Raw genomic sequence first — 25,259 nt, 5'->3', positions numbered from 1 at the left:
AAAGTTACAATGTAGCAGTACAAAAAAAAATTCCATACAGTTGCATAATTAATGAAGCATTATAAATATATTTAAGCTAAGACCACAATATACAAGGTGCTTCAGGTACATGCCAACACTACTTGAAGCGTGGCAGTGTGTGGAGTGAGCTGCTCTGTACATTTACGATACAAGGAACTGAACTATGTACATATTCTTGGCAGAGGAGTTAGATTTGTCATCCCTATGCCCTCCACCATCAGTCTTATGGTTATAAAATGCACCAAGAATGTCACAGTGGGCACCACCTCTTCCTACAGCCCCTCTCCATGCAAGTGCCTAAATCCTATCCTTTTCCTTTCTCCTGCTTACAAGTAGAGATGCTTCAGTGATCACCTCTAAATGTAAACAACTATTCAAGGGTGTTGGGGGTTCCAAAAAGTACTGAAGTCATCCTGATCTATTTGAGTGTTCCAGGAAGGCAATCACTGGATGAATAGCAGCAACAGAAGTGAAAAATGGAAAGATAAAGCACCACAGCAGAGACTGACATGTTAGTAATCACTAAACACATGTGCCAATTCCCAAGACGCAGCAGGACTGGCTAGTGATAATTTTCCACAAACCCTTGTTCAACTCTGTGTTGGAGAAAACCCTGACACAAATGGATTTTGATTGATTCAATTATCTTTCAAGTATTATTTTGTTTATCTGTTTCTTATAAACTGATCATGTGAGTCAACTTGTGAGTCTGCAGTAAGCTCTTGTGACAACTCAGAAAATATCACCTGAGTAATACTGCCAGTAAGCGTTAGCAGCAAATGCAGCTATCACCAATACCTGCATGTGATCAATTGAGCTTCTGTTTCATTGTCAGCATGTTGCAGGATCAACCATAAACCAGTCCTCCCCTAAAATTGCTCTGCTAAATATACGTCTTTTTCTGATATATGAACAGTCAGGTTTAGACTATTTGGTCTGCATGTTGGCCAAATTCTACCAGAGTTTTCTCATATTATCAAAGGGCATTTGAAATTTCTAGGGATTCTGTCACTACTTACCACAGCACCTATCCAGCCATGCTACAGCACTCCCATTTTGAAACTGCATCTTTTTTCCAATGAAATTGAACTATTAGTCCTGTCAAAGAATTCTTGAATGGCTAAAATGTTTCATTGACTAATAGAGCAAGTGAATTACTCTTTATGCCTTTCAGACATGGTATATAAATGACAGAAGTTTAATATGGAGAAAAAAATTGTTGACACACAATAACTACATATAATTTCATGTGATTCGATATGTGCAATTTAGTGTTTTATTAAACAAATACAGTAGCTAACCAAAATCTGATTGCTGATAATGGGAAATAACATTAAAGCCTGTGTTCCTATGGTAATTATTGGTTATCTGAAATGGTATATGCCCTAAAATATAACACAGAAAATTACCTTCCTGTGAAATAAGAAATACAATAGAAATAAAGTCAAGGGACATGTTTATTTCGGAGCTTTCTGCAAGCAAAATTGCTTTGATACAAAATGAGTTCAATGATACAGTGCTACCATCCACTCAAGCAAAAGAAAACCTCACATTTACATGAATGCACTTTATATTGATATTCTTACAGAATATATCCAGAATGTGTCTGGCCTCATTGAAAGCAATGGCACAGAAATGCTGCAAGGTATTGGAGTATCATATTATTGGCGAGTGCTTAATTAACTCTGTGAGTTCTCTGAGAAATGCTGTATAAATAAGGGTACTGTGAATGTGGGTTTGTATTACTTAGTAGTTTTGATGTACATCCTTTAGTGTTTGCTTAGTTAGCTCAAAACGTGTAATTGTGTCTTTTGGCTTTTAGTATTCTCTTTTTCTTTTTTAAAGAAAAATCATGAGGTATCCTTTACTGTTAACTAATGACATAGTGAAATAGGCCTATTTTATTGAGATTGCAGAGACTTACTGTACATTCAGTACACTGTACATTCGGCAATTATTTTTAGTGTACTTTCTACATGTTACTGTGTACAACTGTTAGTTTACATTAGAACTCTTTCTCTTTCTCACAGGATATGGCAAAACCAAAAACAAATCTGACAAAAATTATACACATAAAATAAGAAGACAAATACACAAATAAGGCCATCTGCAGAATTAAAAATCCACCTCTTGCGATATTTCACAATAATTTCTACATAATATTTTACATCTTATGAACTTAAATATTTAATGCAAAACGAAAAGACTTTTGTGGAGCCAATCATATTATCTCTTCAAGGACTTGTCCAATTTGCTGGCCAGTGGCCTTCTCTGGGGGGTTGGAATTTTAGAAGGCTTGGCTGATCCTGGCCGAGAACCTGCTCGGGGTGTCGGTCTGCTTGTAGCAGGAACAGTCTCTGACATATCTGAGCACACAGACTGGATTTCTGAAATGTCAAAGTCAGATGCGTCACTGCCTCGGCGGCTACTTGACCTGCTGCCAGCCTTGCTTCCTGCTCGGCTACCAGGTCTGCTTGGAGTTCTTCTGGTTTCTGGAAAGAGAGAAGCTAACCATCAATATTAAAGGTAAGGTTGGAAAAGATGTGCAGGTCTTTCCTAGGTCTTTAGCAAGCCAAAAAATTCCTTATTGTACAAACTAAAGTTTAGACCTCTGCCAGGCAAGTTAAATGATGCTTTATCTCACACTAAACAGAAGGAAATTCAAGATCAAACACTGATACATAGTTGATTTGTCACTAGCACATCTCATTAAAAATGCGTTATCCTGGTTTTCATGACTTACTAGACATGCATTGTACCTTCACTCAACAGTCAGAGCCTTTCTTTCCCCTGCCATTTTCTCAGCTATGAATTGAAAAAAAAAATTACTATCTGGCCTCTTCATTCTATCATGATTTCTCAGTATATGCACCTTGGAAATGCAAATTAACATCCCAATTTTTAAATGTGTACCCCTCTTTTTAAAAAAAAAAAATCAAACTCACACAGTTGAAAGCTGCAACTAAACAAGGGCAGAGTATACATTCTCCCAAACAAAGGGCTGAGTAAATGAGCCCTCAGTAAGCCTGCTAAAGTAAAAGCCTGCCCAGACAACGCGCCATGAAGAAAAAACCACAACAAAGAATCTTAAACAGAAAATCATTAATGTGGTTTTTCAGAATTTTCCAATTACTTATTAAGTATTTTTAATCTTCACAAATCTGGTTCCTTGCATGTGTGAAGAACTGAAATATTAGGTGGCTCATTTAAAAGACATGTACTCTTTGATCAGGATTTCCCACTGCTGCTGAGTATGCTTTGCAGAGCCTAAGATGAGAGGAAAAGCCAGTAGAGCTATCTTCTGTTCTAATCATCCATCCTTCTCCCTTATACAGAGCTGCTCTGAGGATCCTGGAAGAGCACAGCCTCACTGCCTTCTATTTTCATATACTGATTTAAAAATCTGTATGGGCTATTCCATTAATAAGGTCACCTACCGCTGCTCCCTGTAGTTCTTTCAAAAGAAATGGACGAGTAATGATTAAGTGAACCCTTTGCTCCATCACAGTTGAGCATAACTTGAATACTGCGAAGAACTGGACCCTTTCTTTTTAAGTAAATGCTTCTTCCCCAGTTCCTCAGGCAGATACATTGGAGATACCATTGTCAAGAAGATTGCAGTTACAAATTTGCACATCCAGAGCTGAACACAGCTGCTGTGCAACCATGTGAACGGAGGACCATTACCCTGACTATGTGCACCCTCAGTAATGGGCAGACAGTAGGACTTTCACTCCTTCCCACTCTTCTGACATCTCCATCAAACCCTAATATGACTCTAAGTATTCAGGTGGAAAACTAAGCAAGTGCTAGATCAAGCTCTAAAGTCAAGACACTCACCTGCAAACTGAGCTCTGACTCTGGTAGCTGCTGTTGACAGGATGCCACTGTCTTCTCCAGATTGGAAACCCTTCCCTGATAGATATCCTGGCAGCCTAAGCTTACTTCCTTGAATTGGTGTTCCCTGTGCAAAGCAAAACACAATAAACAAATGTTGTTTTCAGCTGAAGATCAGGACTGGTCATAGGTGCTACATAGCTTAGAATATGATCATCATAACATTCACTGTAAATCTGAAATACTGGTTTGAGCCACTATGGACATTTTTCGTGATGTGAAGTTTTGAATGTTCCTTCAGCAGTTTGTATTTGAAGTAGCCAAATATAAAAGACCAAAAAAAATTATTTTAAAAGTTTGTTTAAAATTTTGTTTGTATCATAATGCATATAAAGAAAGAAAAAAACTACCTTCTTATAATTAGTCAGGCACATAAGATTAGTTGATGGTACATCTTGAGGTTTTATGTCTGCATAGCTTGACTTTCCACCATTCAGACTGTGGTTATAGGTGATGAATACATTTGTTTTGCCTTCAAATTATTCTTATATTTGAAACAAGGCTACCAAATTTCAAAAACCTATTGCTAAGAAAAAAACCCAAAACAAACAAAAAACTCAACCCCTCAAAAAACACAACCAGAAAAAAAGGGCATAGGACTAATTAAAACAGTTTCAGTTGTCATTATCTGTCTTATATTTTCTGCAATTTCTCTACTCTACAGTCTTTCCCTGCCTGCTTTCTTTTTTTCTGAAATAAAATGAGTCTTGATTTACAATCTGTCCCAAATCAAAAAATTTCTTTCAAAACCACAAGAATTAAATCCTCATATCTCAAAATGCATATAACACACTAAATAAAGTGTATGCAAATTGGAGAAAAACTACAGTATTCACAGTAATTAGCACAAAAATACTAAGTAAATATCCAAAATATAAAACCAGACCATGAAGTGTGTTCTGTGCCTTTGATCCCCATACCACAGTAGGTAGAATTAGGTACTGAAAACCAAAATCCAGAGGAGTGTGTTGGGCGCTGCCTTGAGCTAAGAACCAAGCAGAGGCCTGGCAGGAGCTTTCCTGGCAGCTGCCAGCTCAGACCATGTCTGGTGCAGCTGAACAAAAGAACACTGAGAAGCTAGGGAACAGACAATCTGCTGGCTTCAGCAGTGGTCACAATGTTAAACTTTCTTTAAAGCCAAATACAATGCTTGACGTTCAGCTAGACACACCTTGGGTATCTCTCTGTTATAAAGGCACTGCTTGGGAGGATAAGGAGAAAGGGAACACTTTCTATTACCTCCACTGGAGCTGCTGCACTCTGGGCAAGGCATTGGGGTAGAATCACTGGTGTGAAAAGGAAAATAAGCCTGTTCTTTAGTTTTGCCCTAAGCCCAAATGCATAAAAAATATAAACTTATAAAATAAATAACAGCTCTCTTCGGCAGAAAACGCTGCAGAATGCCTCAGAAATCCACTGCAACTTACCCCACCCTGACCATTCCATTTATAATCTTAAACCACGGTTGTTTACATAAAAGAAACTCACTGAAACTACTGGCAGTTGTAAGAGCAGATAAGAAATACAGTGCCTCCATTTGAAATCAGGCCAACTGCTTTCCTGTCATTGTAATCTAATGAAAACAACACCTTCCCATGTCTATAAACTCTTTAAAGTACCATCAATTAATCTTTCAATGCAGTTACCAGCTAAGAGATGAAAGAAAATACATGAATATATTAGAAACTGACAACTGACTAAACTCTGTGCTGGTAATCATTCTAAGCAACAGCCCCGTGTGTTTGAAGTGCTGTAAACACAGACACACCTGCAGTGCACAAGTAACACACACGGAAGGAGGGAGTGAGAAGTTCATTGTGCATCTTTGAGCAAAGCCATGCTGAGGTTATGTAAACTTCACACCAGAAGGTGTCACAGGAATAGCCATAGGCATCAAAGTGCAGATTTGTGAAAAGCAGATACAACAGAGTGGTGGTAGCAAAAGGTTTCCCCTCACTGAGCCCTCCACCTAACTCAGGGCAAGAGTAACTCCCACAAATGACACAATGATACAGCTGCAATCTTTTCACTGACTGTAATGACATTAGAGGAGACACTTTGGCTCCAAGCCCCTTCGAATTTTGGTCACACAGCCTAATTGCCAGCACAGTCCTAACTGCTATACTAGCAATTTCTACGTAAGTCATCCTGGTTTCCTGTTAAGTCATCAAATAGCAATCTTATTAGAGCAACGATTGGTCACTACCCCCCTAAACAAAACTTTCTGTTGTTGGAAGCATTTATATATCAGTCTTTTTTGCCACCTTCTTCAAAGTGATTGGGTATTTCTTTATTAGTGGTTTTGCACTAGAGATCATGATTTATTAATCTTGTTCCTGCAGTTCAGGAATATTACAGTACTTTATGAACCCAAAGTAAACAATTTTAGTAAGGAAACATGTAAATTATATTAAAATGCCTTTTTTTTTTAAAGTACTTTAAAAAAAAGATTTGGGGGAAAAAAAGGGAAGAAATAATTTGACAAAGGTCTAAAATAAAGAAAATGCATTAATATGCACAGGACGTTGCAGCTCTGAAGCACTGAAACTCTAGCAGCTGTTAGTGAAGGGACAGTTTTAGTGAAGGAAGGTCATTAGACTAGAATCTCTGTCCTTACTGTACCTCTGCAGATGACCCTTGATAGTCTGAGGATTCTGATGGCTTAGAAGGAGTTGATGTTTTGCTGTTTGTCAACCATGGTTTACCATAGTTGCGTATTAAATGATGGGGTGTCTGTATGAAACAATGGTAAATCAAAATATGAAGGACAGTAGATGGAAAACAATGTCATGGAGAAGGATACCCAGGCTTTCATAGGGAGATCAAATCTCATAGTAGAAATAAAAACTAAGCAGAAGGAGTTAATGACAAATGTTCTCAACCAAAGAGATGGCAGAGCTTATGTTTTAAACAAAACGGAGAAGTTCATTGCTCTTTCAGAGCAATTCCCAAACTGCCAGTTAGCTCATGTGACACCTTAAATGTAGACTTCTTCTATTCCCATATTGCAAGCAAAGAGTAGAGGAAACACATTGAAAAGACTTCTCAGATCCTCCCCAGACTATGAAATAAAATGGAGATACTTCTTCCCTATGAGCTAGGGAAAGCAACAATATTACTTGAGCAAGGAAAAAAACCAAAAATTCAATCTATACCCCATTTGTTAACTAGTGCAGTTCTGTACGCTTCTCCTTACCTTCGGTGTACTTGTAGCAACTCCCTGTGTGGCAGCTGCCTGGCCAGCTTGACTTGACAGAGAAGTAGATCTGTTGGGAGAAGCACCTCTCGAAGAGGGTCGTGATCTACGGCCCCTTGGTCGGAAAGCTGCCATGCTCTGACTGGCACCATCTGCCAAAATGAATTTTTCACGCAGCTCCACATTTGTCCTTCCTTTAGCTGCAGAGAAAGGTGTTCCATTTAATCAGATATGAAAATTGTCACAAGCCTGTTTATGGTCATTTTTGCCATGCCAACTCCAACACATTTTACCAATAAATAAAATGCATTATTGTGTAATGCATTTATTTTGGACACAGAAGAGTTATGTGCAGAACTCGCTTATTCTAACACTTTATGCCAGCAGGAATGAACCACTGTCAAAGGAAGTCAGCGTGATAATGGAATGCTCAACGTGCTAAATCTTTGTTAATCAACCAACTATTAATACATAGACACAACCTGATGAGAAGTTTTGCTATCTCTACAGCTATTTATAATAAATAATACTTGCTTGGATGTTCCAGGAGAAATAGCTAAGTACAACTTACAGGAAAGCAGCAAATATATTTATTCAAAACTATGAAGTTATGTAGTTTGGCAACATGCAATGGTGAACATAAAAACCAAACTATGATGAGGTAATTGGTGGCTAAGCACTCACACACACATACAAACACACATATGAGAGGATGTTCCGCATGAATAGATGCAAGACATGTTAGCGTTTAACTGTTCAATGTGAATGACAATTGTTTTTGAAACACTCTTCAAGCGTGTCAAAAAATTAGCTTGCAAAGCACCAGCCCACGTAGGAACATGTTAAGCTAAATATGATGGGTGAAGCACACTGTTAAAAGTATATATATATATATTTCTATCTTAAAAAAATGGGAAGGAAATGAAGAGAGAGAAGAAGAGGAGAAGGAGACAAAGAGAGGGATTTGCCAACCTATAGTAGGCTGAGTGGTAATTGAAGAGTTTGATTCCGAACGTAACATTTTACTCCCGTGATGATGAACTAGAAAAAATGACACAGGACATGGGTCACATTAAAGAAAATCGTTAGCAGGAGAAGAAATCAAGTACAGCAGCTGCATATGCAAGAGACTTGGAGCACCAGGCCAAAAGACAGGACTTGAGCAAAAGCTGTCTCTAAGTGCTCTGAGGCGAGCTCTCAAAGGTTTCCTATGCCAAAAGGAAATAGTGCTTTGACAAACAGCTACAGTCCCAAATATACTTGTGTAACAACAGTATTTATCTGCTGACATAAAGAAGTAATATAAGCTAAAGTGATTTTATATAAATAGGTGCAATACTTTTAAAGCTGCTTATGACAACAGTTCTTTAAAATGTGATTTATCTGAATACATGAGGAGCACTTGGTGGAAATTAAGATTTGCTAGGTGAAGAGGTCAAGGAAAAGTCTGAACCTGCACCACTGGCATTCATGACTAATCTGCATCACTGACTTCAACCAGACTAGGATTAGGTACCTATGTACAACATCCACCATCTGGATGATTTTATAGAGCTTGGTGTTTCTTTAGACCCACTGCTCTGCTCACTTATCTCCAAGAAAAAGGAACAAAGTACTATAGACAATACTAAGGATAGTAATAAGGAATTCCAATAAATTAATTAGACAGTTATTAAGTATTATATCTCTCAGCGTCAAGCCAAGAACAAATTGCAACAGTCTACCCCGTCAATAGGCCTGAGAAAAATGTTTGGGATACAACAGAACTAACCAAGTTAACCCTTCAATGAAGTCAGATATTTTGAGGTACACTTCATTTTTTACTACCCTGTACTTTTGAGGAATAGGAATAGAAAGCTATAAAGTAAGGATGGCTCTGCAGGCATAAATGACTTTTCCATAGTGCAAAATCAGATGCTAAATTTCAGGTAGACTTGTGGTAACACCAATAAATGTAATATTATTCTTACATTTAGTAAACAATATATGCAATAAACTGGAAAGCAAAAGGACTATTTTTAACCCTGCTAAAAAAGTCAGATATGTCATTGTAAAGTTAGGACAGTGCTTTCATGATACTATGATGGTATGGGTTTCAATATGATAAGAAGTTTTGTGGGTACCTTTCAAGCCTGTAGACAAAGGTTTTTAGTGGTACACTGCCAGTCCTTACAAGGGTTCTGTTCATTTTGCATTTAATAGGGGGTTTATGGTGGCTTCTTTTTGGATTTAACACCCTTGACCTAGCATGACAACTGCTGCAAATACAAGCTCTCCTCACTCTCGAGGTCTGTAACACAAACCTTCCAAAGTAGAAGCTATATGAGATGGCTGACACTGGAGAAAGGTCTACAGAACAGCTGGGTCACTGTCTTCACTAGCTCATTTGCCATTCCTGAACCCTTCTGTGCTGTTCTCACACTATTACAATATTGATTATTACTACATTCTACAGAACTCCTAAGAAGTAAAAATGAAGTAAATTTAATACTGCAAGTTAACAGGACGGTATTACCTAGCTACAGAACATCAGGTCACTCTGAAAATAGTGAACATTACTTTCTGCAATTTTACTACTCTGGCTGCTATTTGACTCTTCCACTTCCTTCACAAATGGATTCTCTCCTGTCTCCAGCTGTTCCTCCAAGAACAGTTCCAGACAGCCTACTTTCCCACTACAGAAGTGAGCTTTCCACTGCTGTGTACTGAGAATATAATGCACCTGATACAATGTTCTGGAGTGCACAGTGATAAGAGTGCTCCCTGCTTCTCTGGAGCACAGGATCCTCCAGACCAGAACAATTTCCACTTGCTTTGTATAAGGCTCAGGGCTCTGCAAAGTGGTTCTGGGGAGGATGCCAATGAAAAGAAAGGGTTACAAAGGTAGAGACTGAAAGACTAGGCGCAGCTACTGACCAGAGAAGTTTCTTATGGTGGTGGTGGTGGTGGTGGTGTTACTCATCAATTAAATTGCCTTATTTTGATTTATTGCCTTAAAACTTCTCTCTTGTTAAGAAGGTTTTACTGTAAATTTCTGTGTCCTACTTCTGCCAAGTCATACAAGCAGCTTACATGGCATAAACTCTATCTGGGCTAAGTTCAATTCTTAATTAGACCACTTTAACACTGAAGGAACTGTGCAGAAGACACCACAGCTATTCCAGACATACATTAGTGCAACCAAAGAGGATCTCAACCATGGGATTTAAAGTTTACAAAAACGTGACATTTAGTGAGATGATGTTTACAAGAACTGGCATTTTATACAAGTCAATCTCCATCTTGAGACAATGAATGGTGACTGCATTCAAATAATAATCAGCATGTTCATTTTAACAGTTGCATTACATACCCCGGCAAGGATCATTTTTCACTAAGAACTCATCGAGTGCCATCCAGCCACCTCCAACACGAACCATGACTGTACTCCTTAGGATACGAACAAGGCGCAGTTGTTGAGAGTCACCAAACTGCAACAAGAATCAAACAACAGTCTGAGGTTCTCGGTCATTTAGATGCAGTTTAGCACTGACAGGTTAAAAATCAGACACTTAAAAAAGTTTATTTTGATATTTAATTATTAGTAAATGCTAAAAAATCAATTTATTTATGCAGATTATTAAAGCTGTTAAGATTTCAAATCAGATGGCACTGCACTAATCCAAAGAAGATGGCAGAATGTTAAGAAAGAATCTCAAGTTTAATTTTATGCTTGATTCTCAAATGTTCGAGGTCATAAAGGAAGCAAAATTAGTAATACATTATTTAAATGGTTACAGTCTGGTTTTGTGCAAATTAATGAAGACCTATTTGCATTATTTCACTGATAAAATCTTAAGCATACTCTCTTCTGCAACAGTCTTGATTTTTAATGATGTCAGCTGAAAGAAAGGCAGCATCACTTTAAACAATCAGTATGTGGGCTGGAAATTCAATGTGTTATGAGTGTTGCACAGTTCTATGAATTGATTCATTTGTAGGAATATTTTCAGATATAGCACTGACACTGCTCACCTATAGTAAGGTGCATGTGAGGAAAGGAACATTAAAGAAGCAATGAATGATTGATAGCTATCATTATTGTCCTTTGTTATAAACTGTTTGTCACTCCTCTGTCTACACATCAAAGTTCCTCACAATTCAGAGACGCACAATAACCTGTTTCATACTAAGTTCTGGTATGAGTCCATTTTTCCTTTGGGCCGATGGCCAGGCTTAATGAATATTTTGCTCTTGAAACCTGTGTAACAAAACCTGTACACAGTACCTCCATTCAAAATTGGATCAAAGACAACATGACCAAAATGTTGACCTCACAATCTCAAGAAAACTAACCAGAATTCAGTATTTTTTAGCCAGTGCTACTAAAATATTTTTATACCAGATCATCAGGTCAAGTGCAGTGCACTCTCACGCAAACATGCAGAGCACTCGCTAAAACCAACGGGAGTTGAATGCACCTCTTTAAAACAATCTCTGACCCTTGGAGTAGGCTGGCCATAATTCAACTGTACCTACTTGCTCCAGTGAGGGGACTGAAATGCTTTAAATGCAAACCACACAAACGTGCTCCCTACTTGTTAGATGACTTTAGTTGTTTGGTACTACTTAAGCCAAGAAGAGAGAATAAGTTTAAAGGACTATTACTTTTAGGAACCAAACAAAAGCAAAGTTTGCTGCTTAATTCAATAATAAATTGTATTTGCGATAAATAAGAACATTCACGTGATCATTATCTGTAAAGGCTTTTTAATAATGGATTCAATATGTGCCAAACAAACAACCATTTTATATATGGAGATCAAAGTTTTTAAAAAATGGCATCTAAATTGATGCTGTTTATTTTTATTGCCTTGATCCTACTGAGAATTTTTTCTAGATTCTGAAGATTAGTATCTTTTTTCTTTTCTTTATTTTTCTTCCCATCCCAGCTTAATTATTCAGTTAGACTCCATCAGGCAACTATATCAAGGGTCAAATACAATGTCCTTTGGCAACTGCCAACCTAGCTGCTGTTAATTCAGACAGTGGGGCTCCTGGAAAGTAACACAAGGCATTTCTTCTAATGGTAACTCAGTTAATTTCCTTCTTAAAATAGCCAGGATACCAACTTTCCTTAAACAATATTTAACATTATTTCAAATAATCAGAGCTAAAAGCGTAAGGGAGTTTAAGCTACAAAAAGTCCTGTTCTTGACAATAGCCATATAACATCACTGTCACTAGAGAAGCCTCAGCTAACTTCCTGTGGCTGCTTTTTACCATGGTACTGTTCTGCACCAGTAAGAGATGCTCTCAAGAAATGCTGTATGTTTCCCAGATCTGAGAGTACAGATGGCAGATAAGAGGATTAACATAATTTCAAAGAGTCTTTTAAAAGAGAGACTTGTTCTATATGTGAAAAACATTTTCAATTATTGTTTAGATATATTGCTTGAGGCATGTGGTAAGATTATCCACTGCTCTGTGCTTTCTTCTATACTTCAACAGCCTTTGCAAGTAAATAAGAGTGCACCCACATTTGCAAAATCTTTAGATTTCAAATGGCTAATGCTGTTAACACTAACATATCCGGAATGTATTACACATATTATTGTCTTTTTAAAAGCATAAGATACTAATGGTATCTAGTTTGCATAACGTATTTCCATTCTTACCAGGCAAATATGATTTAGCACTTTTGGAGGCTGTGTATCAGTATGTACCACAGGAATAAGTAAGGACTGGTTAGCGTTTCCTCCCTGTACGGCTTCAGTATGACTCACCAGTGACCCAGCTGACACAAAGAATGTTTAAACACAGCTCCAGTACATTACAGACTTGCCATAGCTCTTTGAAAACACTTTGGGAGAGGGAGTAGTCTAAACTGGAAGAGCAAGTTTATTTTGCCTATTTCGAAAATACGTATTTAATGATTTGTGTTACTACACAAAATACCACAAATCAGCCAGGTTCTTAACCAATCTGCTTGATTCTACTTTTTTTTTTTTTTGCAAAGATGAAAGTATTTTTTATGTAATTTGCAATTAATAACTGATATGACTCTGGGATCTGTTTACCACAATTAGCCTTTAATCTAATGGCCTAAAAGAAGATATTACAGAATTTTGAAGGATTCCACTATAAAGCTGAAAACGGATTAGATAATAGTAATCTCTATAATTACAGTTTAAATGCTCAAGATTTTTTGCTGTGGGAATTACTGCTGACCATTATCTGGTTCCTTTAAAAGTAATCTCCTTAATGAGAAAAATTGCCAAAGAAAGCAGGTGAGGGATTGTAGAGGAGGGATCCTGAGACAAGGAACGCTCCATAGCATTTAAAGAAAATACCACAGCTGACCAGCAATGAATTAGCTGAAGATGAATGGATGGCAAGTAGACTGACCATTGCAAGCTTAAATCACTATGCGTTAGAAAAAAAAAGAAAAAAAAAAGGGGGAAAAATAAAAAAGAAACTTCATAACACATTCCACTGGTTTATACCTGATTTCCCAGGAAGAACTGATAAGAAATGAAAAATGGAAGAAAGACACGATTAGTTTACAGGAAATTCTCTACATGATTCTAGAACACATGCAAACTAACACATTAGACACTCTAAATAAAGTATCTACTTGAGGGATGAGCAGGTAGCTAGCCATCCAGAGACTGAATATGGAAAATATTCAAGGCCTCTGTTTCCTTCCCATTGCTGTTTCTGTGGTCTTTTAAAATAATCTACAAGTATCTATTAATCTCTCTTAGCTGAATATCGCATATTCCACTTGAAATTGTTCTGGTTTTTGGATCCAGGAGTAGCAGATCTTTTTCCACTATGTGATATTTATTTTTCTTTACTAAAATCGTTCTGCAGATATCTAACACTTTGCCTAACCTTCAGAAGTATGTGTGTTCCAATAAAATGACAAGAGAGGGTAAAAGTGATTGAATACACTTTGGTAAAACATTTTTGAAGTACAACACAATACCACAAGAAAACAACAATCACTGTTTTCATTAAATTAATGGAAAATCAGCTACAGTTTAAACACTTTGGGTATCCAGGCAAAAAGACTGGCTTCTAAGGAGACACTGTTTGTATGTATTTATGTGTGTGTGTTATATGCATGCAGTTAGCTTTTAAAAATTCCTTATAATTAAAAACAGCTTCAGTAATTTCAGCAAAAATAAATACAAGCAGCAGCATTTTTCCATATTTCTAATCTATACATTCTAATAAGAGAAAACATAAAATGTAGACAATCTTAAAGATATAATTGCCATAAAATATTCCTATAAATCAATATAGCTTAATTCCTTGCATAAACCGTGTCATATGAAGAAAGCTGAAAGAACTGAGGTCCTTAAAAGACTTACCCTGTACTTATTATCCCCAATCTGTTCCACTTGAAACCGTTTTGCACATTTACATTTCGCTACCTGCCTTGTAACCTGCAAAAAACCACAACTGGATAATTACTTTACTGTAAATATCACATTTCTAAAGACTTGTGTACCTAGTAAACTTCAAATTATATAGGAGTGAAAGTAAAATGAATTATTAAAGAATGTGACCCCAGTAGAACAGAACGCAACCTAAGAAAGCAGAGAATGTACCTCATCTTCAATTTTGTCAGCATCTGTGAGGGGCTTGTATGCATCCTTATTTGGATGAAGAGCTGCTACAAATTCATAATAGTCAATATATCCATCACCATCTCTATCAAAAATGTCTGCAACAGCACTCATTTCAAGTCGGCTTGTTGGGAACTCTGCAAGACAAAGACAACAACAAAAGCTAAATTTTTTGGCTTTTCAAACCCATTACAACGAAAGGTTTTATTAAAAATATTAAAAGGTTATTAGGCATTTGGTGACAGATAATGTCTATCAAAAAAACCAATGACATTCAAAAGAGTGAAGGAATCTTTCTGAAAAAAAAGAACCAATCTGGATCTCCAGCGTTACCTGGGCACTGGATTAAAAGGAGCATCATAGTGTGGCTTGAAGACAGACACAGAGTGAGGGCACAGATTAAACTGTAATGTATATATTGGGGTTTTTTTTAACATTTTGATCTTCAAAGTACATAAAATACCACAAATTAACAAGACAAATTATTATTGAGGACAGGTCAAGCAAGCATTTCACTGCTAATTAAATCTGGAATGCAAGGCCTTCCCAATGCAGATCCATGCATGGTGTTTCGTGAAATCCTTCTTTAGATGAAGTTCACTGCAGCAAAATATTAACCTTCACACAGATTCTCAATGAAATGGTGAAAGGAAATTTCAAGGTGATGAATAGTGATTATATCATGAGGGTTTAGCAGTCATAACAAATTGATACCAAGTTAAATGGGTAAGCTATTTAACCTCTCGGTGATACGGGTTTTTTTCCATGAGTTTCAGTCACTTCATGCAAAACAGCAATGTCTGTGTAATTGCATTTCCTAAAGTTGGGGGAAAACATATAGACAATATCCTCTTACTGACTAACTGTGAGATGCTAAAAGCAGCCCAATTCCCAGTCTTTACTGTTCAAAGCAGAAGTGTCCATGATTTGAAGATAAAGGATTATTTTAAGAAGTAGGACCTTATCTGTTACGAGCCTGTTGCTAAAAGGAAACATGATCACATACAGACATGATGTGGAAGACTTATGTTACCACCAGCTGTGCATAACTAATGCATACCAATCCATCAGGAAAGCTAGGAAAAGTCCCTTCCTAGTTTGATTGCTTGGCATTTTGACCCTTATTATATAGGTATATGAATATTGTCATGGTTTATGGAAATACTGGTTTCAAAAATTACATGGTTTCCTTCTATAATTGAAATTATCCAATGCAAGTTCTTTGATAAAAATCATATGATCATATGATCTGATTTTGAAAATCATCTGTAGGTTCATTTTACTACTATGGTACATTTTACTATTATGACTAATAAATGAAAAGTAATTGTTGAAGTAGCTACTGTACTGTAGGAATAACAATCCAAGTCCAGTAAGCCAGCAAACTGCTAGCTAGACAATAATATAAATCTGTCATTTGTAACTTGATTCCCAATGTAAAAGAACTAGAAAGTTTCTAGAATCTAGAAATATTTTCAAGTAAAATAATTATAAAGTAATAATAATTAATAAATTCAAAAGGGAAATCTGCAACCTCTTAACACAATAAACCTTTTAGTGTACATTATATAGACAATAAGACTTCATGAGGTGTTTGTTCCAAATTCAACATAATTTTAAAACTTACTTGAAGAAAGAATTCCATCAATAAATTCCTGTCTTGTAATCTTTCCATCTTGATCTTTATCAATCCTCCTAAAGAAGTCCATCACACGAGACTTCTTATGGTTCATCCATCGCATGTATTTTTTCCTCCAAATATCAAAATCAAAGTTGGCAAATTCTCTCAGCTTAATAAAAAACAGAAAGAATTTTTTTTCAGCTGAAATCCATCAGTCTAAAACATCAATGAGATAGAAACCATCTGCGTTTTGTTGAATAACTAGTTCTTTGAGGACCTACATAAACATTTTAAATCTCTTAACTCTCCTCATTTAAAATGATGACAGCCTTTAAAGTACACTACAGCACATGTATCACAGTGTTTGCAGTTAGCTGTGTCATACAATATAACACAACAGATATGGAAGTTGTTTACAGTATTGACAATGTAACCCAGGGTAAAGAATATTACGCAAAATGTATGTATATTCTGTACAGTCCTTTTCTGACCTCTTCAAGTCTGTCCAAAGCATCATTAAGTTTTCTTCTCCTTTCCAAGGCCAGAAGCCAAACCTGCTGCCATTTGCTGACTAAAAGGTTTACCCGTGGATTCTTGGTTTCGATTTGTGCCTGGGTTGCTGATGGATACATGCCTGGTGTTGGGGAACGCTTCCCTGTTAACACATGATAAAATGCATAAGTCTCACACAGTTCAAACAAAACAAACATTCACATGAAGGCTACTTGACCCTCCTAAAATTACTCCTTCCTGTCCCAAATAAGGAGATAATATCCCGATATGTAATGGGATTTTTTTCTTTTTTTTTTTTTTTACCATTTTTGGGGCATGATCAAATGGTGGTTACAGTTGTTTTTGTCTAGCCAGAAGCAGCTAGTAGTGGCTCCACTGCACGGGTTAAATTAAATCTTTGTAAATCTCTCAGAGTTGCAAAGTAAACAATCTGATTTTAGAAGCAGGTTCCATGTATGGGTAAGTATAAAATACAATGGGTAAGTATATCTAAAAATACAAAAAGCAATTTCCTCACTTGATTCACTTTCCATTCAACTTCACTAAATACACATCTTATTGGATTCATATAATTCCATAGACAGAGCACAATTTTGGCACTAAATCTTTATGGGAAGTTGTTTGCACTTTCAGGTAACAGTAGGTTTGCAAAGACTCAACATGTACTTGCTCTTGGAAGTTTAATAGCACATGAAAGGCTGCACACTTTAAAAATAGGTATTGATGAAGATTAGAACAAAATTTAAAAATACATGTCTGCCACGAGAAATTTCCTCTCAATAAAAAATGAGAGATAATTAGAAATTCAGTCAAGAGAATTTCACCGTTTCATTCAAAGCTAATCAAATGTATTAGATTATTAGCAATCTGTAAACTTTATAGATAAAGCAATGGTATGTGTGACCCTCCCCAAAATACATCATTACTTACTGCCTGCTCTCCCCTTATCAAGGACAGGAATATGAGATTGTACTGGCGTGGGTTCAAGTGCTTTTCTTTTATGGGTCTTTGTAACTTTATCCACATCAGGTTGTTTTCTGGTCATTTCCTCCATGAATGTCTACAATCAGATAGAGGTGATATTAATTAACAATACACAAAAGTAACCACAGGAATGAAAAACATATAAAAAAGCTAAACAACAAAGTTATAAAGAAAGGCACAGAAAGACACTTATAATGCTGAACTCACAAAATAGACACAGTTAAAGGTTTTGTAGATAAGAAAAATAGGCAGTATAAGCTTTTAAAACCACTACGCCCTGGCTGTTAAAGGAAGCCTAAATCCAAAAACAAGCCTGTCAAACTCCTTTATTAAATGTATATGGTGAGGTGCTATACAACAATATTTTGCCTCTGAGTACTTGTTGTTCAGACCACAGCTCACAGAAGTGACACAGCTCTGGTGTGTAAGCTGGGGTAAGTCTGTGAGCATTCACTGCACCAGCAGCTCCCTCTGGTACTTCATAAACAAGATTTTGAAACCCAATCAGTGGAGCCACACTGCAACACTAGTTCTAAGGTGGCAGCACTGTGGGGTGGCCACATTGAAATGTGACACCACATGAAATGTGGCACCCACATTTCATGTGGGTTTTTCTTTTATTCTTATTATCATCCTTCTTCCTCTGGGGAATTGTAGGTTTGCTTTTAGAACAATGTGACACTAAATTTTTGATTGGTTGTTTTTTTTATCTCTGTATTGAATAAACTATAAGCACATCGTACACATACAAAACACATGACCGACTATCTGAAAAGGAATTCAATTATGAGAAAAAATAGTTAAGGAAATTCACACCTGATTAAGAATCCTAGCTGAGATGTGAGCACCATGTAAGCAACACTTAACATTCCTTACCTGATGTTCAGCTATAAGCGCTTTAACTTCCTCAATCTCCTGGGGGATAACCTCTTTATCTTTTTCAGTTAGTGTGGTCTCTGCCCACTGCAACCAGGACAGCAAGGCTTCCAGCAATTCCTGGTTAGCAATAAGTCCAGCCAGGGCTCCTGCCAGTCTCTGTTGATGTTGTTTAGCCCATGCTACAACCTTGATAAAGGAACCAATGTGTGAGTAGGTGCACATCTGAAATTCTTCACAATGTATTTAAAATTTCTCTATTGACTGTAAACCCAGAGCTACCTCTTAGGCCTATTGATGTTTGAACATCAAAGGTGTTAAATGTAGGGGCTGATCACTAAAGGTAGCTAGGTAATTAGAATTCCTAGTTCAACACACTTTTTCCACAGATATTCAGGATCAGGTGCTGTTAAACACAGTAACTAGCACTTTCAGGCAACATATTAAGAATTTTAACAGACAATATGTGTAAGTTTCTGAATCACAAAGGATTTGCCATCCATCTTCCTCCTGGGCACTCTTAAAGCCATACTTCACTAACACCAGTATTTTGTTTTTCTTTAAACTTAATATAAAACAGAAAATACCACCTTAACAGTTGAGGGTTGTACACACTCTGCAACCTACCTGCAGCCACTTCAATAATTTGAAAATCTCTAGATTAAGAATACATTGGACAGAAATCCTCTCTGATGCAATTAGAAAATCCTTCACATTTGCCCTGTATTTTCTGTCCTTTGTAACTTTTAAGTTTACAACTAGAAACTGTTGGCTTTCCTCACTTGGGAAGTGTCAGACAGTATTTCCTTTAATACATACAAACAAGGAAGCATGGCCATCTGCTTTAGTTCTTAAAGCCCTGCAAGTTTTGAAATAAAACCTAGGGAAACATGGTATTAACATCCATCCCCATAGGTATTTTAAATGTTTAGTTCTCAACAGCTGGATCTTTTCCTCCCAGTGTAACTACCATATTAGTTGTCAGCTATGTTCCAATCAAAGATGGACTGCTGCAATGAAGATGGTTTGACATATACTGACCTCTTCAAACCTGGCTCTGATGATCGTTATCCAGTGCTTAATGGTGGTGATGGAGTCTGGATGGCAGATAGCCAGAATAGCTTCTCCCATACCTGTTGCTTTATTCAGTTCTGCCTTTTTCTCTTCCAATTTCTTCATAAATTCCTAAAGCAGAGGTAATAATTTCAATTAGATGCTGAAAAAATTTGCAAGAGAAATCCGAGTGCATAATCTGGACAGTCAACGAGCCTCTTGATTGCCCAAAAACATTCAACTTGCAAAAGGCAAGTTTAATTTGCATGAGAAAAGCTTAAAATGTTTAAAAAGCCTATTCCACAGAAAGTACTAAACACAGCTCTAAAACCTTTATCCCGGCTTGCCACTCCTTAAAAGCCTACCACTCTCTAAACACTTGGAAGACACATACCCTTATTAAAAAAAAGCAAAAGAAAATCACAGCATTTAGAAGTGCTGTAAATGAACTATACCGGCAACATTTCAATTGGTTTGTCAGTTATAGAAATTCTTCATAATAAACTATCGACCTCCTAGCAGAGGCTGGAAATGTCCAACTACAATTACACGCTCAGACAAGATGACAGAGGAGTTCAGGAGCAGCTATACTAAACTAACACAAATGTGACAACTCAGCAGCTGAGGGGGAGAGACACAGCAAGAACAGAGACAGCTAATTAGCCATCTGTTTTCAGAGGCACTGCCATGTGGGAAAAATCTTGTAAAAGCAAAAGGATGTTTACAGTTTTAGGCATCCAAGCTCATAGCCATTGTTATTCCTATGATGGCAGGACCACAAATGGGTGCAGGGGGGAACCAACAGGAAAAAAACTGAAGGAGGACTTTTGCCATCCTTTCTATAGCTTGCATTGCTTCTATTTTTTTTTCCAGTTAGTTATTTTTACTACAACGGTTTTACTATTCTGCCTAAATGTTCTCTTAGTGAGAACCCTTAACTGGAACTGCCAACATCTCTCAGTGTCTAGTTGAATTTTTTTGAGCCAAGTCAGATCCTAGAAAATTCAAAATCACCAAAACATTGTAAAAATAGATTCTTCAACAGGTCATAATGACATTATTCTGTGCCTTAACAAAGTATGAAACAAAAGTGTAAAAGACAGTCTCTTCAACTTTGTTCTAGAGGGCTGGAATATGTAGGCTCCATATTTAAAGAGATTTGTTGTTAACTGATTTTGATTTAAGTTTAAATTATTGTCAGAGTTTAAGACCCAATCATAACAGCAAACTTCCTCTCATAAAAATGTGAGTCCTTAGAATATATCAGTTGAAAAGTTGAAGTGGGTTTTAATGAGATTACCAAAATAAACTGAGGCCAGGAGGAGAATGAGCAACTACATTGTTTCCCTATACTAGAATATCTCAAAAATTAAATCTGTGATGCATTACATACAGCGTATTAAGCTTTCCCTCAGTAAGGGATGAACTCAGTAAGGGATGAACTCAATTGTGTTGAGCTCTGTGGCAATCCAGTGATACAGACACATTAACAAGAGAGGAGATGGGATGCTTCTCATTCAGCAGTGCAGTATATTAATCCACTATAGATCTCAGTCCCCAGAGAGGAGGACAAGTGACAGAAATCTCTGGCTGAGATAGTAGAATTCACTAAATCATGTGCATTATTCAAGAAAATAAAATCAGAAATAGGCAAAGATGGACCATTTGGATAAAATATTGTCGAGAAGAAACCTTTCAACACGCAACTGAACACAAATGCAGCAAAAGTATTTTACAAGAACAACAGTGACAAAAGGAATATATATTTCATATTTATGTAAATAATTTCAATAACGTATTTTTATATTAATATTGCAGCATTATAATACATCATGGTATATGGTGTAAAAGGAATACATATTCCTTCTTCCCTGATTTTCTGTTTTTTCTTCTTGAAAGCTAATGTTATAAGCTTAAAAGGAGAGATCACTTATTCAAGGAAGATCGAGTGAGTGGTAAAGCAGTAGTGCCATAATCTTTCTTAGCTTAACAATTTCTCTATTTCTATTCTTTAGCCTTTAAGAAGAAAATGTGTTTGGGAGAACCTCTTACAAAGCCTACTAAAAAAATTTAAGTACAGTACGGCCACATCTAACACTGAGGCTGGTTGTGTTGTGCTAGCAATCATCCTTCCCAGCTGCACAGGGTTTCTCAGAGACAAACTTTGCTTTGCTTTGAGGTTTGAAGTTATGCTTCAGCTTTGGCAGCACAATTTGGAACTTTAGTACAGAACTGTTTTGTTAATCCATCTACAGTGCAGAAGAAGAAATTTAAGATTTTTTTTCTTATTATATTCCCCAGCTAATGAATAGTACCCAGTTTCCAGGGCCCTAAATTAAAACTGACAACTTTTTCAAAACATTGCATACTAAGTACATTGAAAACTCCTTAGTTAGGAACTGTTAAATAGTTGTATCTTGCATGCACTCCTCTGCATAATAGCATTACCAAACTCGATTTAAACAGGATGCTTTTCCACTCTCCATTTTGTAAGTTTTGCTCTAACTTTCTTCGGAGCAATGATGAACAAATCCATGCCTTATAATTTGTTCCGTAACACTGTGCACACTACACTCTTGGAACTGTTACTACTGCACTTACAACAAGTTTTGCATGGGCTTAAATGTGGATGTTTGTAGCCTCTTGTTTGGAGAGTGAAAATATGACCTTTATGCTCTTTAGTTAGGCATTTTCCCATTTCATTACTGCAAAGTTAGTTTGATGGCCCACAATCTACTTTCTACAGTACCTATGCCACTGCAGTATTTCAGTACCTAATGCTTATCAAGTATGACAGCACGCTGTTTCACCATGACAAAAGGTTAATGGATGATAACATCATTCTGCTGAACATTTACAAATGACCTCGAAAGAAAAGTATACACCATTTTGATCAATGGTGCTGAGACGATAGATATGCTTTTGCTACTGTAGCCATCTGTGTTGTAATTGCAGGCATCATATACTGCAGAAAGGGGTTTGAATCTGTCTCTAAATGTTTACAGCAACTTTCTAAAGGCCCATTATTTCCTCAGTAAGCCAAGATGACTCAAACAAGAGCCCAAACCCAGTATAGACATTAAACTATCAACTACATTAAATTTCTAGATTCTCTTTTATAGAAAGAGTTTCAAAAACCAACACTGGATGCTGGATATAACTACATGGGTGTGGTAGTTTGGTCTAGGTCTTCCTTGGTGTCCAGTTTGTAACCAAGGAAGAGTCCAGATTTACCCAGTATTCCCTACGATTTTTACGTAAGCCAGGCTATAAGAAGAAAGGAGGAAAGGCCTTCGATTTCTTTCCTTCCAGCGGCTTGGAGGTGCAGGTTCCCTGCTGATAAGTCTGTTGTGTTGGGGAGGGAGGCCTGGTAAGGTCTTGTCAACCTTGGGAGATGGAGGTTGCCGGTGATCATTCCATCATTCCAGCGTGACTCTCTGTTGTCCCAAGGAGAGTAGTAAGATAGTTTTTTTTTTTTTTGCCAATTCTTTTAGTTGCTAGATGTTGGGTTACTAATCAAGATATATATATATTTTATTTTGGTTTTCTTCCTTTTCCCTTCCCCCTTCCCTTTCCCTTGTGAAATTGTATATACTTCAATTGTATATAACTGTAACATAAGTGTAAATATATTTATCTATATATTGCTTTAGCTGTCTCTCTTGTTTCGGTTTTTCTTTGTTGTTTTTCTCCCTCTTCTCCCTGAGGTTTGCGGGGGGGGAGGGGGCAGGACAGACTTCTTGTGGTAAGGTTTGGAGACGTGGCACGGAGCCAGCTTCAAACCATATCAATGGGACAGACTGCCTCCTTTCTTCTATTTTACCCTCTATCAGACCAATTAGAATGAAGAGGATCCTCTTCATTTTCTTGCTTACCCTGTGCTGCTCTATCAGCGTTCGCAAGGCCTCTTCATCATCTGGAAGGATGCCATGGAAACGAAGAGCCTGCTCTGCCTCTGCCAGCCACTCCAAAAGGACATGAACAACAGAGTGGAATTCTTCTGCCTGTTAAAATACAAAAAGTCATGGTCACTCATGAGGGGATCTGACAGACACGCTGCAGCTTACCCAAGGAGACTGAGCCCACATTTAAAATCATTAATCACACAGCAGTACTGGCACACTATCTTTCCATTAAAAAGTCAATGATATACAGTAATACATTTTCATAACTGTAAAAATAGCTCATGCTTCTCAAAAAATTATAGGAAGCCTAAAAGCCTGTTCATGCTTTTAGCCATCTGATTTATAGTGTATTTGCAGCTCAGTTGTGAATGTCATGCCTTTACACTGACAAATTACAAGGGAGGTGCTTTGCTTTCAGGGACCAGCTGGAAAGATGAGAACTGTATTTTCTGCACAGCCTAAATCACCAGTTAAGCAAAATGAATTGACAGCCTGTGGGAGAGTGACCCTTTTATGTCTGGAGAAACAAGAAAGATTCACCTTTGGGCACAGCCATATTCAGACACAATTAGAGTTTGAGATACCTTAGGATTGTGTCTGCTGAGAGACTGGAGAGCTGGACAAACCCTGGGAAAAGCAGAGCAGGAATTTTGTACACAGTGGATACACTACTATTGGAGGAGCCCCATCCTAGCATCAGTTCAAGCTAGTATATCTTCAGAGAGCTGTACATCCATATTATCTCAGGTTTGGAAACAATACAGATAGATCTATTTGTTTGGGATTGGTACCAGACAGTATTGACATACATAGACTGTTCTAACTCCTGAGTGCACTCAGCACAACTATCTTTTCTGCAATGTAATTCACTTTGCATTGTAATTGTGCCAATGTAAACAAGTTTTCAATAGAGAAATTTACTTCTTTCCAATAAGGCACAAAAAGCATAAATACGATTGCAATCTCCAGCTTCTTGTGAATGGGGCATAGTTCTTAATCATCCTTCATGCTTGACTGCAACTTCGGTGATTTCCTTAGATGGTAAGGTCTTTGAAACATTTGTTTTGCATTTGTGGTAGAGACTAATAATAACATTAATAATAAATGCTAAGAGGCACTATTTATGTGCCGTGGTAAAGGGATGGAGTCAAGGTAAGCAATGCATGAGCAAGAAATTAGTATTTTCAAATGAAATGGAAGTGAATGACATTAAGTGAAAATGAAATTAAATTTTTGGTAACTAGACTGCAAGATATTTTCACTAGTTCTCACAGAGTACATGTAGTGATAGTAGTATTCCTTACCTGCCGAAGAGCCTGTTCCAGTCGTGTTTGCTTGGATACTGACAGGGCACAAACTGTCTCCCAGCGAGTGCTTAGCTCCTGCATTTGGACTTTGACCCAGGAAGAGTCATCACGACTGCCTTCTATCAGCTCCCTCGCAGAGCGCTTCAGAGCCTGGACACTACTTGTTCTTTTTCCCAGCTCCTTCTGGAAAACCTAGGCACCATCAAATATATTTGAAATGTTTAACTCATTGAGGCATACTTATGCAAAAAAATAACAAAAAACTACTGG

General features: G+C 37.2%; 1 protein-coding gene across 33 annotated transcripts in view; it reads right to left on the bottom strand.

Annotated features, from left to right (window-relative positions):
• Positions 1 to 1,460: 1,460 nt before the first annotated feature.
• The window catches only part of DST (dystonin), a 311,288-nt gene continuing 287,489 nt past the window's right edge, over positions 1,461 to 25,259 (bottom strand). For 15 of the 33 annotated variants that reach the window (XM_064650251.1, XM_064650258.1, XM_064650273.1 and 12 more), the window contains 16 exons: positions 24,987 to 25,181; positions 23,653 to 23,781; positions 19,766 to 19,909; positions 18,725 to 18,913; positions 17,795 to 17,924; positions 16,843 to 17,006; positions 16,358 to 16,520; positions 14,713 to 14,867; positions 14,473 to 14,547; positions 13,600 to 13,617; positions 10,467 to 10,584; positions 8,087 to 8,155; positions 7,115 to 7,314; positions 6,541 to 6,651; positions 3,862 to 3,985; positions 1,461 to 2,513 (listed from right to left, as the gene is read on the bottom strand). In XM_064650251.1, coding sequence (XP_064506321.1) covers positions 2,248 to 2,513; positions 3,862 to 3,985; positions 6,541 to 6,651; positions 7,115 to 7,314; positions 8,087 to 8,155; positions 10,467 to 10,584; positions 13,600 to 13,617; positions 14,473 to 14,547; positions 14,713 to 14,867; positions 16,358 to 16,520; positions 16,843 to 17,006; positions 17,795 to 17,924; positions 18,725 to 18,913; positions 19,766 to 19,909; positions 23,653 to 23,781; positions 24,987 to 25,181 — 2,250 coding nt within the window. In that variant the 3' untranslated portion in view covers positions 1,461 to 2,247. The remainder of the gene's footprint in view (positions 2,514 to 3,861; positions 3,986 to 6,540; positions 6,652 to 7,114; positions 7,315 to 8,086; positions 8,156 to 10,466; positions 10,585 to 13,599; positions 13,618 to 14,472; positions 14,548 to 14,712; positions 14,868 to 16,357; positions 16,521 to 16,842; positions 17,007 to 17,794; positions 17,925 to 18,724; positions 18,914 to 19,765; positions 19,910 to 23,652; positions 23,782 to 24,986; positions 25,182 to 25,259) is intronic. The other 18 variants (XM_064650253.1, XM_064650280.1, XM_064650281.1 and 15 more) reach the window with 6 other exon arrangements.

The sequence above is a fragment of the Pseudopipra pipra genome, chromosome 3, assembly GCF_036250125.1.
Source record: "Pseudopipra pipra isolate bDixPip1 chromosome 3, bDixPip1.hap1, whole genome shotgun sequence".
In the NCBI taxonomy this organism is placed as follows: Eukaryota; Metazoa; Chordata; class Aves; order Passeriformes; family Pipridae; genus Pseudopipra; species Pseudopipra pipra.
This window is presented reverse-complemented; position numbering and strand designations above follow the sequence as displayed.